Here is a 17,557-nt window from a genome sequence, read left to right on the forward strand (position 1 = left end):
AAAAAAAAAAAAAAAAAAAAAAAAAAAAAAAAAAAAATTGCTGTGGGGCTGGGTGCAGTGAGCCACCATGCCCTGCCTGGCCTAGCTTGGATATTTTTAAGTTTTTTTTCCCCCCCCACAGAGATGGGGTCCCACTATGTTGCCCAGGCTGGTCTTGAACTCCTACGTTCAAGCGACCCTTCCACCTCAGCCTTCTAACATGCTGGGATTACAGATGTGAGCCGCTGCACCTGGCCTTAGAAAAGTATGTAAATGATAATACAAGTTTTTTAACATAAAGTTATATGAGAGTAGCATTTTGTATTGTTATTCTTATTTGTTTAAAAAAAGAAAAGAGGAAGCTCTTCTTCCTTCCTCTTTTTTTTTTTTTTTTTTGAGACAGTCTCACTCTATCACCCAAGATAGAATGCAGTGGCGTGATCTCAGCTCACTGCAACCTCTGCCTCCGGGTTCAAGCTAGTCTCCTGCCTCAACCTCCTGAGTAGCTGGGATTATAGGTGTGAGCCACTACGCCTGCCCTGTGTCTCTTTCTTTATCTCTCTTTCCTTCCTTTTTTGTTTTAGACAGAGTCTCACTTTGTCACCAGGCGCCAGGCTGGAGTGCAGTGGCGCCATCTTTGTTCACTGCAACCTCGGCCTCCTAGGTTCAAGCAGTTCTCCTGCCTCAGCCTCCCTAGTAGCTGGGACTACAGGCTCACACCACCACGCCCAACTAATTTTTGTATTTTTTAGTAGAGACAGGGTTTCAAGATGTTGGCCAGGATGGTCTTGATCTCTTGACCTTGTGATCCACCAGCCTCAGCCTCCCAAAGTGCTGTGATTACAGGCGTGAGCCACCGAGCCCGGCCTGGTGTTGTTGTTGTTGTTGTCTCCCTCTGTTGCCCAGGCCAGAGTGCAGTGGTGTGATCTCGGCTCACTGCAATGTCCACCTCCCGGGTTCAAACAATTTTCCTGCCTTAGCCTCCTGAGCAGCTGGGATTACAGACAGGCGCCACCATCCGGCTAATTTTTGTATTTTTAGTAGAGAGGGGATTTCATCATATTGGCCAAGCTCTTCTCAAAACCCTGACCTTGTGATCTGCCCACCTCCACCTCCCAAAGTGCTGGGATTACAGGCATGAGCCACCGCTCCCAGCCATCTTTCTTTCTTAGGTTTTTGCTTTCTTCTCTCGCTCTTTCTTGCTTGCTTGCTTTCTTCTCTCTTGCTTGCTTTCTTTTCCTTTTTTCCTTTCTTTCCTTTTCTTTGTTTCTTTCTCTTCTCTCTTTTGTTTGTTCTTTTCTTTTTGTTTGGGAAATCACACCCAGAACCCATATCTAAAACAAACTAATTGAAGCAGGGAATCCTGTCTCCTCTTGCTCCTTCAATCTTTGAAGCAAAAAAGCCCTGAGGCTCCTCAATAGAACCCTGGGTTCCGCAGATCACAATTTAAAAATCACTGGACAATGAGATACCTTTCAACTGCAAAATCTTTTTAGCAGGATAGGGTGAATAGGGAGAGGTGCCAAGTGTGTATTACAAACTCCAAGTGAGACACAAGGGCTGAAGGATCATAAAAGATAGCGGAGGATGTTGAACTCCAAGTGATAAGGTTAGTGTTAGAGGGGAGAGAGTTCCAGGCAGAGATTACAGGGGTAAAGAATACACATATCATAGAAGATGAGCACAACTAGTTTTAGGGGTTCAAGTTGGGGAGGGGCAGAAAATAAGTGCTAGAAAGTTGGCTAGTGCCTTGAATGCCAAACAGATATTCTAGGAAACCTAGTCCTGCAAAATTCTCCTTGGGGAAGTGGGGTGGGGACAACAGGAAGGAAGGGTTCATGGGCAAAAAAGTTTGGAAAACAAATTGCAAATACACTCTCTTCCCTTTGGAAGATTACAGTCCACATATTAAACACTCTGAGAGGGCTTGCAGAGAAAGCTTTCTGTTTAGTTTTGTTAACGCTTCATCTCCCTAACATGACCACAGAACTCCTTTTTCCCCCGTAATACCTGTTAACATCCCTCCAAATGAGCATTTTATGGAAAATGCTTTAAGAAATAATACATGGGCCAGGCGCGGTGGCTCAAGCCTGTAATCCCAGCACTTTGGGAGGCCGAGGCGGGTGGATCACGAGGTCAAGAGATTGAGACCATCCTGGTCAACATGGTGAAACCCCGTCTCTACTAAAACTACAAAAAATTAGCTGGGCATGGTGGCACGTGCCTGTAATCCCAGCTACTCAGGAGGCTGAGGCAGGAGAATTGCCTGAACCCAGGAGACGGAGGTTGCGGTGAGCCGAGATCGCGCCATTGCACTCCAGCCTGGGTAACAAGAGCGAAACTCTGTCTCAAAAAAAAAAAAAAAAAAAAAAAGAAATAATACATGAACCCCAAGGAAACTATTCTTGTATCATATTAATGAATCTTAGACTTTCATATTGGCCAATTTATGATTAACAGAAAATTTGGATTTCTTTTTAGTTCTCTTTTCACAGTTGTAATTTTAAGGTCCAAAAATGCAAAGAAGGAACGGGACGAGTTGTAATGTGGCGGATGGGAATTCTAAACAGCTACACCATGGAGTCTACCTTTGGCGGCTCCACCCTGGGTACGTTCTCCTTTTTGTATCCTAGACCAGCATGGCAAGAGAAAGCCAAGCAAAGCATCAGGGAGATGAAATGCCTTTGAATGCTGGGGAGATAACAGATCTAGAGGATTTCTTTGTCTAAACATGCTACATTTGAGTGTACAAAGTATGAAGGTGAAATATAATATTTGATGGGGCAGTATGGATTAGTGGTTGCTAAATACCTGGAATCAGGCTGATAGGGGGTTGAGTTTCAGCTCCATTAACAAGTTTTGTGTTCTTGGGTAAATTATCTAACCTTTTTGAATTACCTAACTTCCTTCCTTCCTTCTTTCCTTCCTTCCTTCCTTCCTTCCTTTTTCTTTTTTTCTGAGACAGGGTTTCTTTCACCCAGGCTAGAGTACAGTGGCATGATCATGGCTTTCTGCAGTCTCAACCTCCCCAGCTCAAGTGATTCTCCCACCTTAGCCTCTTAGTCCCACCTGTGACTCAGGTGCACATCACCGTGCCCAGCTAATTTTTTTTTTTTTTGGAGACACAGTCTTGCTCTGTCGACAGGCGCCAGGCTGGAGTGCGGTGGCACAGTCTCAGCTCACTGCAACCTCCGCCTCCTGCACTCAAGCAATTCACCTGCCTCAGCCTCCCGAGTAGCTGGGACTACAGGCGTGTGCCACCACACCCAGCTAATTTTTTTGTATTTTTAGTAGAGATGGGGTTTCACTATGTTGGCCAGGATGGTCTTGATCTCTTGACCTAGCGATCTGCCCGTCTTGGCCCAGCTAATTTTTTAATTTTTTGTAGAGACATAGTCTCCCTATGTTGCCCAAGCTAGTCTCAAACTCCCTGGCTTAAGCAATCCTCCTGCCTCAGCCTCTCAAAGTTCTAGGACAACAGGCATGAGCAACCACGCGCCCAGCCTCACTTTTCTTTTACTGGCAGTAATAGTAGTGCTTGCATTGTAGGTACTGCCTAGTAAGATGATGCTTGGAGAGCACTTGCCATAGTGCTTAACACAAAGTAAAAACCTCAGTAATTAGAACCATCATGATTGTAATCTTTTTCATTGCCAAAGATTCTTCTGAACCAAACTAAAATTAGGACAGCTACACTCTCCTGAAGCATAATTTTCTAGAATCAGAGGTGTTTTGTTTTGTTTGTTTGAGACAGGGTCTCTCTCTGTTACCCAGGCTGGAGCACAGTGGCACAATCTCACCTCACTACAACCTCTGCCTCCCTGGCTCAGGTGATACTCCTGCCTTAGCCTCCAGCCTCAGCCTTCTGAGTAGCTGGGACTATAGGCACATGCCACAGTGTCAGGCTAATTTTTGTATTTTTTGTAGAGACAAGGTCTCACTGTGTTGCCCAGGCTGGTCTTGAGCTCCTAGGCTCCCGCAAAGGGCCTGCCTTGGTCTCTCAAAGTGCTGGGATTACAGGCATGAGCCACTGTGCCTGGCCAGTGGTGGTATTTTTAAAAAGATAATCATAAATTAGATTTGCATTCAGTCATTAAGATTTAATTGGAAATGTTCGTGGGGTTTTTTTTTCCAGGTAGTAAAAAAGGCACCCACTTTACCATTGAAGATCTGAAGTCCTTAGGTTATCATGTCTGTGACACCCTTCTGGACCTTTGTGATCCTGACCAAACCAAGGTAAAAATGGGGTTTCAAGAAATGTGGTACAGGCCAGGCAAGGTGGCTCACGCCTGTAATCCTAGCACTTTGGGAGGCTGAGAAGGGCAGATAGTCTGAGCTCAGGAGTTCAAGACCAGCCTGGGCAACATGGCAAAATCCCATCTCTAGTAAAAATACAAAAAATTAGCTGGGCATGGTGGTGTATGCCTGTAATCCAGCTCCCAGGAGGCTGAGGCATGAGAATCGCTTGAACCTGGGAGGCGGAGATTGCACTGAGCTGATATCGAGCCACTGCACTCCAGCCTGGATGACAGAGCAAGACTGAGACTCTGTCTCAGAAAAATAAAAAAAGAGAGAAAGGAAAAAAATGTGGTGATGCTGCTGTGATCAGTTTCACATGGGTCCAAAGTGAGCCCAGTGGAATTATAAAATCTTTATTTTCCTCTTACTAGTTTTGTGAAGTTTTTATAATCAAAGAAAATAAGAAAGCCCACACCGTACTCATTGTCTGCAAATGGTAAGACCTCATAATTCACCAAGGAGATGGAGACAGTCCTTTAGAACACATCTTCACTTCTGAGGTTACCTATGGCAACACTTACTCTTTTTTTTTAAAGACGGGGTTTCACTATGTTGGTCAGGCTGGCCTTGAACTCCCAACCTCAGGTGATCCACCCACCTTGGCTTCCAAAGTGCTTGGATTACAGGCGTGAGCCACCACACCCGGCTGTTTTTTTTTTGAGACGGAGTTTCACTCTTGTTACCCAGGCTGGAGTGCAATGGCGCGATCTCGGCTCACTGCAACCTCTGCCTCCTGGGTTCAGGCAATTCTTCTGCCTCAGCCTCCTGAGTAGCTGGGATTACAGGCACGCGCCACCATGCCCAGCTAATGTTTTATATTTTTAGTAGACACGGGGTTTCACCATGTTGACCAGGATGGTCTCGATCTCTTGACCTCGTGATCCACCCGCCTCGGCCTCCCAAAGTGCTGGGATTACAGGCTTGAGCCACTGCGCCCGGCCCCGGGTGTTTTTTTTGTTTGAGACAGGGTCTCACTCTGTCACCCAAGCTGAAGTGCAATGGCATGATCATGGCTTATTGCAGCCTCAACACCTTAGCCTCCCAAGTAGTTGAGACCACAAGTGTACACCACCACACACAGCTAATTTTTAAGTTTTTATAGAGACAGGATTTCTCCCTCTTATCAGGCTGGTCTCCAGCTCCTGGGTTTGTAATCCTCCTGCCTCAGCCTCTCAAAGTGCTGGGATTACAAGCACGAGCCACTGTGCCCGGACAGGTGTTTTTTCTCTTCTCCAAAATTAGCCCTGCTCTGTGTGTACTTGTCAACTTCCCCTACGGCTTTTCTGAGGTCTCACTTCATTAATTATGTCTTCCTGAAAAACAAAAAGCTAATCATGATTATTATCATTTCTTCTCTTATCTATATCCTCAATTTTTTTCTCTCTTTGCTTTCCTTCAGCTACAAGTGTTCTCAGCTACCCCTATCCTAAACACAAACAAAATAAAAGTTTCCTTTAGCTTTGTTTCTCCAGCAGATTCTTTCTTTTTTCCTTTCTGTTTTTTTGTTTGTTTGTTTGTTTGTTTGGTAGAGTCTCATTCTGTCACCCAGGCTGGAGTGCAGTAGCGGGTTCAGGCAATTCTCCCACCTCAGCTTCCCGCATAGCTGGGATTGCAGGTGTGCACCACCCTGCCTGGCTAATTTTTGTTATTTTAGTAGAGATGGTGTTTCACCACATTGGCCAGGCTGGTCTTGAACTCCTGGCCTCAAGCAATCCAGCTGCCTTGGCCTCCCAAAGTGCTGGGTTTACAGGCATGAGTCACCACACTCAGCCCTAATGTTTGTATTTTTAGTAGAGATGGGGTTTCACCATGTTGGCCAGGCTGGTCTCAAACTCCTCAGGTGATCCCCCCACCTCAGCCTCCCACAGTGCTGGGATTACAGGCATGAGCCACCACACCTGGCCTCCAGCAGGTTATTTCTGACTCCCTTTATCATTCTTTTTTTTTTTTTGTCTTAGGTTCTCACTCTGTTGCCCAGACTAAAGTACAGTGGCATGATCATAGCTTACTGCCGACTTGAATTGTTGGACCCAAGTGATCCTCCTGCCTCAGTCTCCCAAGAAACTAGGACCACAGGTACACACCACCATACCAAGCTAATTTTTGTATTTTTTTGTAGAGATGTGGCCTTGCTATGTTCCCTAGGCTGGTCTTGGACTCCTGGGATCAAGCATCCTCCCACCTCAGCCTCCCAAAGTGTTGGGAGGCATGAGCCACTGCACCTGGCCTCTTGCTTTCTTAAAAAGGGGTATGGACTGGTTGTAATCCCAGCACTTAGGGAGGCTGAGGCAGGAGAATCGCATGAACACAGGAATTCAAGACCAGCCAGGGAAACATACTAGGACCCAGTCTCTACAAAAGAATTTTAAAAAATTAGCCAAGCATGGTAATACATGCTTATAGTCCCAGTTATTCGGGAGAGTGAGGTGGAAGGATCGCTTGAGCCCAGGAGGTTGAGAGACTGCAGTGAGCTGTGATTTCCCCAGCCTAAGGAACAGAGCAAGATCCCGTCTCAAAAAAGAAGTGGGGGGGGGGGGGGGGTAGTCTGTACTCATGGTCTCTAATTCATCTCTAATACCCCTTCTGAAATGCTGACCCCAAGAACACTGGATATGCTCTACCCTAGATGCAACTGTTTAATGAAAATATTCAAAGGAAAATTTAACCACAACACAGTCTGTTAAACCATATTTTCCATGGGTCAAAATCTGAATAACCTCATTCTAACTTTTCCTTCCTTGTTACATCAAAAAATAAAATAAGTAGGGTATGTTTTGAAAGGCAACAAAGGGCAAAAAAATAAAAATAAATAGTGTACAGTGGCTCATGCTTATAATCCCAGCACTTTGGGAGGCTGAGGCAGGTGATCACTTGAGCCCAAAACTTGGAAATTAGCTTGAGCAACAAAGCGAGACTGTCTCTACAAAAAAATAGAAAAATTAGCCAGATGTGGTGGCATGTGTTTGTAATCCCAGCTACTGGGGAGGCTGGGGTTCGGAGGCTTGAGCCTGGGAGGTTAAGGCTGCAGTGAGCCATGATTGTGCCACTGCACTTCAGCCTGGGTGACATCCTGTCTCTAAAAAAAAAAAAAAATAAGCTGACCAACATGATGAAACCCCATCTCTAATAAAATTAATAAATAAAAAAATAAAATAGGCCAGGCGCGGTGGCTTACACCTGTAATCCCAGCACTTTGGGAGGCCAAGGCGGGCAGATCACGAGGTCAAGAGATCGAGACCATCCTGGCCAACATGGTGAAACCCTGCCTCTACTAAAAAAATACAAAAATTAGCTGGGTATGGTGGCACGCCTATAGTCCCAGCTACTTGGGAGGCTGAGGCAGGAGAACTGCTTGAACTCAGGAGGTGGAGGTTGCAGTGAGCCGAGATTGTGCCACTGCACTCCAGCCTGGCACCTGGCCACAAACCGAGACTCTGTCTCAAAAAAAAAAAAAATTAGGTGGGCATCGTCATGGCGCACACCTGTAGTCCCAGCTATTCTGGAGGCTGAGGCAGGAGAATCACTTGAACCCAGGAGGCGGAGGTTGCCGTGAACCGAGATCGCACCACTGTGCTCCAGCCTGGCAACAGAGTGAGACTCTGTCTCAGAAAAAAAAAAAAGAAGTTGGCTATAGCCAGAGAAAAGTGGCTACAGCAGTGCTCATTGATGTTCTGCCCTAAAAAAATGTTTATCTGTTCCTCCAGCTTATGTAATTTATCCGTTAACATGTTCTTAATAGCAGGAATGCAGATTATTCATCTTTTTGTTCCCGGCAATAAATAAAATGCCTTTCAGCATTTACTTAGTAAATACTTGATGAATAAATAAAATGGACCAGGCGTGATGGCTTGCCCCTGTAATCTCAGCAATTTGGGAGGCCGAGGTGGGTGGATCACCTGAGGCCAGGAGTTCGAGACCAGCCTGACCAACATATTGAAACCCCATCTCTACTAAAAATATAAAATTAACTGGTTTTGGTGGCACATGCCTGTAATTTCAGCTATGTAGGAGGCTGAGGCAGGAGAATCGCTTGAACCCAGAAGGCAGAGGTTGCAGTGAGTCGAGATCACACCATTGCACTCCAGCCTGGGCAACAAGAGCGAAACTCCATCTCAAAAAAATAAATAAATAAATAAATAAAATAAAATGAATTGTCAAAATAGTTCTTTTTTTTCACTTTTATAGTTCACTCAGTGTCTAGCAGAGCTTAAGGAGCTTTTACAACAGAAAATACACAAGAAATTCAATGAACTTGGACGAGATAAAGATTTAGAAGGAAGTTGGAGTGATATCTCTTTGTCTGACATTGAATCCAGGTAACAAAGAAAAACCAGGGTTTTCTTTTGTTTTATTTTGAATAATTTGTTGTTAGCCTGGGTGATATAGTGAGATCTTGTCTTTACAAAAAATAAAAAATTAGCTGGGCTGGGTGGTGCACGCCTGTAGTCCCAGCTACTGGAGAGGCTGAGGTGGGAGGATCACCTGAACCCAGGAAGTTAAGACTACAGTGAGCCAAGATCATGCCACTGCACTCGAGCCTGAGGACAGGCTCAGAAACATCAACAACAACAAAAAAGTGCATACTCTTTGCCAGTCTCTGTTTTAGGCATTAGAAAAGCGTAGGGAGTTGGGCAGGCCGTTTGTTTAGGGTCTTGTAGGCAACTAGTGTGACAGATTTTAGTTTCAACAGGAACACTGGCTGTGTGAAAAATAGATCATAAAGACAAAAGTTCTAATCAGGGAGAGTCCATAGGAGGCTCTTGCAATAATACAGGTAAAAGGTAATAGGAGCTTAGACCGGAGTACCAGTAGTGGTTGCAGGGGGATGTGTGGATTGGTTGGATTCTAGCTATATTTTGAAATTATAAACATTAGGATTTGTCTATGATTGGCTATGGGGCATGAGAAAAGAAGAGAATGGGCCACGCGTGGTGGCTCACGCCTGTAATCCCAGCACTTTGGGAAGCCGAGGCCGGCAGATCATGAGGTCAGGAGTTTGAGACCAACCTGACCAACATGGTGAAACCCCATCTTTACTAAAAATACAAAAATTAGCCGGATGTATTGGCGCGTGCCTGTAATTCCAGCTACTCAGGAGGCTGAGGCAGGAGAATTGCTTGAACCTGGGAGGTGTAAGTTGCAGTGAGCCAAGATGGCACCACTGCACTCAGCCTGAGCGACAGAGTAAGACTCCATAATTAAAAAAAAAAAAAAGAAGAAGAAGAGAATGACTCCACGATTGGTTGGATGGAGTTGCCTTTAGCTGACATGGGAAAGATCAAAGGAGTGCAAATAGCGAGATAGTGAAGATCAGGAGTCTGGCGTTAAACTTGTTAAGTTTGTAATGCCCATTATGTATTTAGTGGAGTTATTGAACAAACAGTAGGATATATGGGTCTGGAGTTCAGTGGAGAGGTCCAGTGGATTGGTGCAGAGGGTCGTCATTGGATAGATGATTTTTTTTCTTGAGACAGGGTCTTGCTCTCCACCCAGGCTAAAGTGCAGTGGTGCAGTCTCTGCTCACTGCATCCTCAACTTCCTGAGCTCAAGCAATCTTCCTGCCTCAGCTCCCCAAGTAGCTGAGACTGCAGGTGTGTACCATCACACCCAGTTAGTTTTTGTATTTTTTTTTTTTTTTTTTGAGTCGGAGTTTCGCTCTTGTTACCCAGGCTGGAGTGCAATGGCACAATCTCGGCTCACCGCAACCTCCGCCTCCTGGGTTCAGGCAATTCTCCTGCCTCAGCCTCCTCAGTAGCTGGGATTACAGGCACGTGCCACCATGCCCAGCTAATTTTTTTTTGTATTTTTAGTAGAGACGGCGTTTCACCATTTTGACCAGGATGGTCTCGATCTCTTGACCTCGTGATCCACCCACCTCGGCCTCCCAAAGTGCTGGGATTACAGGCGTGAGCCACCGCGCCCGGCCTGTATTTTTTTTTTTTATAGAGAACAGGTTTTGCCATGTTGCCCAGACTGGTATCTAACTACTGGACTCAAGGGATCCACCTGCCTCAGCCTCCCAAATTACTGGGATTACAACCGGGAGCCACCATGCCCAGCCAGGTAGATATTTCAACTTTAACAGAGGGCCAGGCATGGTGGCTCACACCTGTAATCCCAGTACTTTGGGAAGCCGAGGCAGGCGGATCACTTGAGGTCAGGAGTCCAAGACCAGCTTGACCAACATGATGAAACCCCATTCTACTAAAAATACAAAAATTAGCCAGATGTGGTGGCACATGCCTGTAATCCCAGCTACTCTAGAGGCTGAGGAGGGAGGGAGGATCGCCTGAACCCTGGAGGTGGAGGTTGCCATGAGCCAGGATTGCACCACTGCATTTCAGTCTGAGTGACAAAGCGAGACTCTGTCTCAAAAAAAAAAACCCAAAAAACAGCAGGGGTAAGGGCGTGCATCTGTAGTCCTAGCTACCCAAGAAGCTGAGGCAGGAGGATTGCTGAGCTCAGGAGTTCAAGGTTGCAGTGAGCCATGGCTACACTACTATACACCAACCTGGGCTACAGAGTCAGACAAAACAACAACAACAGCAACAACAACTACTGGGTGGGATCTCAAGGACGTTAGTGCAGACAGAGAAGTCCAAGTCTGAGGTTTCAGCTGGACAATACAACTTTAATAGGGGAGTACCCAGCATAAGTGACTAAGAAGAAGGGACTAGCAAGGTTGAAAAAAAACAGAAGAATGATTTTTTTAAAAACCTAAATCAGATCATATCATTTATCTGTTTTTTTGTTTTGTTTTGTTTTGTTTTTTGTTGAGACAGAGTCTCGCTCTTGTTGCCCAGGCTGGAGTGCAATGGCGCAATCTCGGCTCACCACAGCCTCCGCCTCCCAAGTTCAAGCAATTCTTCTGCCTCAGCCTCCAGTGTAGCTGGGATTAGAGGCATTCACCACCATGCCTGGCTAATTTTGTATTTTTAGTAAAGACACGGTTTCTCCATGTTGGTCAGGCTGGTGTCGAATTCCCAACCACAGGAGGAATCAACTCAGAAACAGGCAGACTCTGCATTCTAGTGGCTCAGCAGGGACACTCTCATGCATATGGTTAAGAATTACTGAAACCAGCCAGGCACAGTGGCTCACACCCAATCCCAGCACTTTGGGAGGCTGAGGCAGGCAGATCATGAGGTCAGGAGATCAAGACCACCATGGCTAACACAGTGAAACCCCTTCTCTACTAAAACTACAAAAAATAAGCCAGTGTGGTGACATGTGCTTGTAATCCCAGCTCCTCAAGAGGCTGAGGCAGGAGAATCACATGAACCTGGGAGGCAGAGGTTGTAGTGAGCCGAGATTGCACCACTGAACTGCCTGGGCAACAAAGTGAGACTCCATCTTAAAAAAAAAAAGAAAGAATTATGGAAACCAATTTGCCAGGCTCTGCCTCAGGACATTGGCTGTTACAAGCCTCCAGTGGGGTTCCACCTATTCATTCTCAATTGCAAAGAAAAGCAGACTGTGAGTGTACAATCCCAGTTTGAGTTTGCTCTGTGTGTGTACACACAGGTTTTGACACTTTCTGGGACATACTGCTTTTAGTGCTTTTGTCCCATAAATTTTTTCACCAACGGAACTTCTGGTGTCCTTGACTAGAAAAACCTAGTGGGAACAGGGAATTGGGAATTACATCAGAGAAGATGGGGTTTTCTTCCTGCTCTCTTGCAGTGTGACTACTCATTGTACACTGAGAAGAGCAAGGGAGCAGAAACAGAATGAAGGGCTGGGCAGCTGACTGGTTTGCAATGCTGACTTTTCCCATGTGATTTGAGCTCTGTGCCAATAAATGTTTGGTGTTTTGTTTTGTTTGAGACGGAGACTCACTCTGTCACCCAGGCTGGAGTACAGTGGCACAATCTCAGCTCACTGCATCATTGTAATCTCCACCCTCCGGGTTCAAGCAATTCTCATGCCTCAGTCTCCCAAGTAGCCAGAATTACAGGCACCTGCTACTATGCCCAACTAAAAAAATTTTTTTTTTTGTATTTTTAATAGAGATGGAGTTTCACAATGTTGGCCAGGCTTGTCTCAAACTCCTGACCTCAAGTGGTCTGCCCATCTTGGCCTCCCAAAGTGTGGGGATTACAGGCATGAGCCACTGTGCCTGGCCTTGTGCCAATAAAGTTTCTATGTATAGACCCCCTGTCATAGAGAAAAGCTCTCAGTTCTAGCCAACCGAACCCCAGGAAAGGGGAAAATATAATGTGACATTTAAGCAAAAGACACAAAGAAAGAAAGGATTAATTATTTGAGTTTTCATTCATCTTAGCCTTTGCAGAAAGGGGGAAGACACAGTTTGTGAGGGAAGACTTTAGATTAGTCTACATGAGCATCCAAAACTTTTTTTTAGAAAGGGTGCCGCTCTGTCACCCAGGCTAGAGTCAGTGGCACAATCACAGCTCACTATAGCCTCAAGCTCCTGGACTCAAGTGATTCTCCCAGCTTACCCTCCCCAGTAGCTGGAACTATAGGCACACATCACCACACCTGGCAAATTTTGTATTTTTTCTTATAGATACAGGGTTTTGCCATGTTGCCCAGGCTGGTCTCAAATTCCTGGGCTCAAGAGATCTTTGAGCCTCAGCCTTCCAACGTGCTGGGATTACAGGTGTGAGCCACTGTGCCCAGCCAACTTGTTTGTTTTAAAAAGGGGTGGCCGCCTTTCTGGCCACACCCCATTTCCCAGGATGAGGGGCACTCTACATCGAACCCCAGTCCCAGCATGCGGCAGGGCACGCCCCTCGTGGGATAATTTTTTTTTTTTTTTTTTTTGAGACGGAGTCTTGCTCTGTCACCAGGCTGGAGTGCAGTGGCGCAATCTCAGCTCACTGCAGCCTTGGCCTCCTGGGCTCAAGTGATTCTTCCGCCTCAGCAGAAGCTGAGGCTGGGACCACAGGTGCATGCCACCACGCCCGGCTAATTTTTTTTATATTTTTAGTAGAGATGGGGTTTCACTGTGTTTGCCAGGATGGTCTCCATCTCTTGACCTAGTGATCTGCCCGCCTTGGCCTCCCAAAGTGCTGGGATTACAGGCTTGAGCCACTGCGCCCGGCCAATTTTTTTTTTTTTTTTTAAATAGAGACAGGTATCACTGTGTTGCCTAGTCTGGTCTTTAATTCTGGGCCTCAAGCGATCCCTCCTGCGTTGGCCTCCCAAAGTGTGGGGATTATAGGCATGAGCCACCATGCCTGGCCTCATCCAAAACTTTTGAAGGAAAATTGGGGTGATAAAAGTAATCTTAGTCTGTGACCTGAAGGTTCTTTTTGTTATTTATTTATTTTTTGAGATAGGTTCTTGCCCTGTTGCTCAGTCTGGAGTACAGTGGCACAGTCTCGGCTCACTGCAGCCTCAACCTCCTGGGCACAAGTGGTCCTCCTACCTCAGCCTCCCAAGTGTCTGGGACCACAGGCGACAGGTACCACCACTGCTCACTAATTATTTTTTTTTTTGGTAGAGACAGCGTCTTACTTTGTCTTCCATGCTCAGATTCTTTATTAAATGTATTTGTTTATTTATTGAATACATTTTTTCAGAGTACCTCCTTAGGATCCTGGATTTCTTGTTTTTGTTTTTTGTTTTGTTTTGTTTTGTTTTTTGAGATGGAGTCTTCCTCTTGTCACCCAGGCTGGAGTGCAATGGCACAATCTTGGCTCACTGCAACCTCCACCTCTCAGGTTCAAGCTATTCTCCTACCTCCGCCTCCCGAGTAACTGGGATTACTGGCCCCTGCTACCAAACCCGGCTAATTTTTGAATTTTTAGTAGAAACGGGGTTTCACCATGTTGGCCAGGCTGGTCTTGAACTCCTTACCTTGTGAGCCACCCATCTCGGCCTCCGAAAATGCTGGGATTACTTTCTGAATTGGTACCAGCCAAAGAGGAGTGAATGAGAAAGATCCCTCGTTTTTAAACAAATCACAGTCCTCTGCTGTTCTGTAGGCCTGCACATTGAGAATCCTGTGGCCTCCCACAACTTCCACCAAGGGTGACTTTGCCCATCTGGCCCGTATTTGCTTTGCCATATAGATTGCAGAGTCTTTGGTGCCAGTGGCTCTGCCTTGTTCATCTGTGTTTCCTTTGTCTAACACACTGCCTGGCAGGCCGTAGGTGTTCAGAGTGAATGAATGAATGTGCTTGTCAAGAATTCTTTTTTTTTGAGACAGAGTTTCACTTTTGTTGCCCAGGCTGGAGTGCAATGGCATGATCTCCACTCACTGCAATCTCTGCCTCCCAGGTTTAAGCTATTCTCCTGCCTCAGCCTTAGCTGGGACTACAGGCACGCATCACCACACCTGGCTAATTTTTTTGTATTTAGTGGAGATGGGGTTTCACCATGTAGTCAGGGTGGTCTTAAACTCCTGACCTCAGCTGATCCACCCATCTCAACCTCCCAAAGTGCTGGAATTACAGGCATGCACCACCATGCCCGACCATCAAGAATTCTTAGTAACTGTTTGGGTGCAGTTGCAGTTGCTCATACCTATAATCTCAGCACTTTAGGAGGCTGAGGCAGGAAGATCACTTGAACACAAAAGTTCAAGACCAGCCCAGGCAACAACACAGGCAATCCCTTGTCTACAAGAATTTTAAAAATTAACCAGCCATGGTGGCGCAAGCCTGTAGTCCCAGCTCCTCAGAAGACTGAGGTGGGAGGATCTCTTGAGCCCAGGAGCTCAAGGCTGCAGTGAGCTATGATCACAATACTGCACTCCAGCCTGGGTGATAGAGTGAGACCCTATCTCAAAAATATAAAAAAAGAAGAAAATAATATAGTAGACTAGAAGATCTCCTAATCCTAATCCCATACGGCTACTGTGGTAAATGTTATGCTTTCTACACTTATCAATGACAGCTATTTCCTCTTCTTTTTTTCTTTTGGAAACAGTACCAGTGGCTCTGACAGTTCTCTCTCAGATGGTCTTCCTGTTCACCTAGCAAACATAGCAGATGAGGTAAGCTGAACTCTTATATGCAAGAAATAGCAGCCTTAAAAAAATCATGACATGGCTGGGCACGGTGGCTCACTCCTGTAATGCCAGCACTCCAAACCAACACCACGAGGCTGCATACTGAGTTAGCCTATGTCTCGAGTGTTGTATGAAGAGTGCCACATGTGGATGGGCCTAGTTCTGGAATCCTCAGTGACCAGTGTCTACTTTCTGGAATAGCTGAATCAGAAGAAGAAGATGCTCAAGAGGAAAAAAAAGAAGTCACTTCAGACTAGGAAACAGCGAAATGAGCAGTATCAGAGAAAAAATTTGATGCGGAAGTTAAAGTTAACAGAAGATACCGCAGTAAGAAAGCCTTGCTGGCTATTTCTACTTTCTGATTACAGAGTATTCCATAGAGGGAGAAAGAAAGGGGGTTAAGTTTACTCTAAACCAAAAAGGGGATGGAGATTGGGGGGGGGGAGACTTTCTGTTTTGGCATCAGAACCCTTCCAAGGACCCTCTGGACGTCTCTGAGCAGGTTTTGGCCTACACTCTGGCATAGGAGTCTGGGTTTTAGCCAAGTCTGAATTGCCAGAGGAAAGAAGAGGTACTGGAATGGTAGTGGCTAGAGCTAGTCTGGAGTAGATGGGTGGCTGGGGGCCAGGCCTGGTCCAGACTAAGACACCTGGATAGCTCATCAATCTTTCTCCAAGCTGCCACACTCACACCATACCCTCTGCTTTCTAAAGACAGAAGTGCTTTCAGAGCTAGAAGTTTTGCTGTTGAATAAATCAATTTTGAATAGATCAATTGAAAAAAAGATTCTCTTTTCACTCAATCCTTCTAGGAAAGGGCAGGATTTGCTTCTACTCTCCAAAAGCAGCCAAACTTTTTCAAAAACTCAGAGAATTCCAGTTCTTTACCAGTGAAAAATGAAAACCCGAGGTTAAATGAGGTAGTATTTTTGATTCTTTGTTACACAGATTCTCTAATTTCTGAAATTAGCACCTCTCTCCCACAGGGTGACAAATATTATAGCCATTTATGTTACCCTAACCTGACAGTGCCCCTGGGAGCAAGAAAACATTAAAATTGGGGAAGACGTTGACAATGCTTTGGATTAGACATGACTGAAGTCTGGAATCAAATATTGGTGATTTATGATTTTACACCAAGGCCATAAGAACAGGCTGACTTACCATCTATTCATCCATCTACCCACCCATCCATTCAATCAGCAAATTTTATTTTAAAATAAATAAATGTATTTTACTGGGTACCTACTGCATGCCAGTCCCTTTCCTGGATGCTAAGAATGCAACCTTGAACAAAATACTATCCCTGCCTCAGGGACTTCAGACTCCAGTGGAGATTTCAACAAGTAATTAGGAAATTTTTTTTCACGACGCTTTCTGATCTGCAGAAGACGGAGTTTCGCTCTTGTTACCCAGGCTGGAGTGCAATGGCGCGATCTCGGCTCACCGCAACCTCCGCCTCCTGGGTTCAGGCAATTCTCCTGCCTCAGCCTCCTGAGTAGCTGGGATTACAGGCACGCGCCACCATGCCCAGCTAATTTTTTGTAGCTTTAGTAGAGACGGGGTTTCACCATGTTGACCAGGATGGTCTTGATCTCTTGACCTTGTGATCCGCCCGCCTCGGCCTCCCAAAGTGCTGGGATTACAGGCTTGAGCCACCGCGCCCGGCCTGTAATTAGGAAATTATATCACAGAGTAGGATGCAGTGACAACACAGCGAAGAGATGCTCAACCACTGTTTAATACTTTATAGTTTTATAGCTATAAAATCCTTGATGTTTTTTTTTTTTTTTTTTTTTTTTTTTGAGACGGAGTTTCACTCTTGTTACCCAGGCTGGAGTGCAATGGCGTGATCTCGGCTCACTGCAGCCTCCGCCTCCTGGGTTCAGGCAATTCTCCTGCCTCAACCTCCTGAGTAGCTGGGATTACAGGCACGTGCCACCATGCCCAGCTAATTTTTTGTATTTTTAGTAGAGACGGGGTTTCACCATGTTGACCAGGATGGTCTCGATCTCTTGACCTCGTGATCCACCCGCTCGGCCTCCCAAAGTTCTAGGATTACAGGCTTGAGCCACCGCGCCTGGCAATCCTTGATTTTTTAATGTAAAAAAAATAGCTTGGCCGGGGATGGTGGCTGATGCCTATAAACCTAACACTTTGTGTGTTTTCTTATTTGTTTCTTTTTTTTTGAGACAGAGTCTTACCCTGCCACCCAGGCTAGAGTGCAGTGGTGCTATCTCATCAGCTCACTACAGCCTCCACCTCCTGGGTTCAAGTGATTCTCCCGCCTCAGCCTCCT

At 45.7% G+C, this 17,557-nt stretch overlaps 1 protein-coding gene across 8 annotated transcripts in view; it reads left to right on the forward strand.

The window, feature by feature from the left end:
• Positions 1–17,557, forward strand: part of AGBL2 (ATP/GTP binding protein like 2) — a 57,487-nt gene that overhangs the window by 26,732 nt on the left and 13,198 nt on the right. For 6 of the 8 annotated variants that reach the window (XM_032282194.1, XM_032282195.1, XM_032282197.1 and 3 more), the window contains 6 exons: positions 2,461–2,587; positions 4,115–4,215; positions 8,464–8,594; positions 15,178–15,244; positions 15,461–15,586; positions 16,071–16,178. In XM_032282194.1, coding sequence (XP_032138085.1) covers positions 2,461–2,587; positions 4,115–4,215; positions 8,464–8,594; positions 15,178–15,244; positions 15,461–15,586; positions 16,071–16,178 — 660 coding nt within the window. The remainder of the gene's footprint in view (positions 1–2,460; positions 2,588–4,114; positions 4,216–8,463; positions 8,595–15,177; positions 15,245–15,460; positions 15,587–16,070; positions 16,179–17,557) is intronic. The other 2 variants (XM_032282198.1, XM_032282199.1) reach the window with 2 other exon arrangements.

This window comes from Sapajus apella, unplaced genomic scaffold (genome assembly GCF_009761245.1).
Source record: "Sapajus apella isolate SASKATOON/1434 unplaced genomic scaffold, GSC_monkey_1.0 scaffold14, whole genome shotgun sequence".
In the NCBI taxonomy this organism is placed as follows: Eukaryota; Metazoa; Chordata; class Mammalia; order Primates; family Cebidae; genus Sapajus; species Sapajus apella.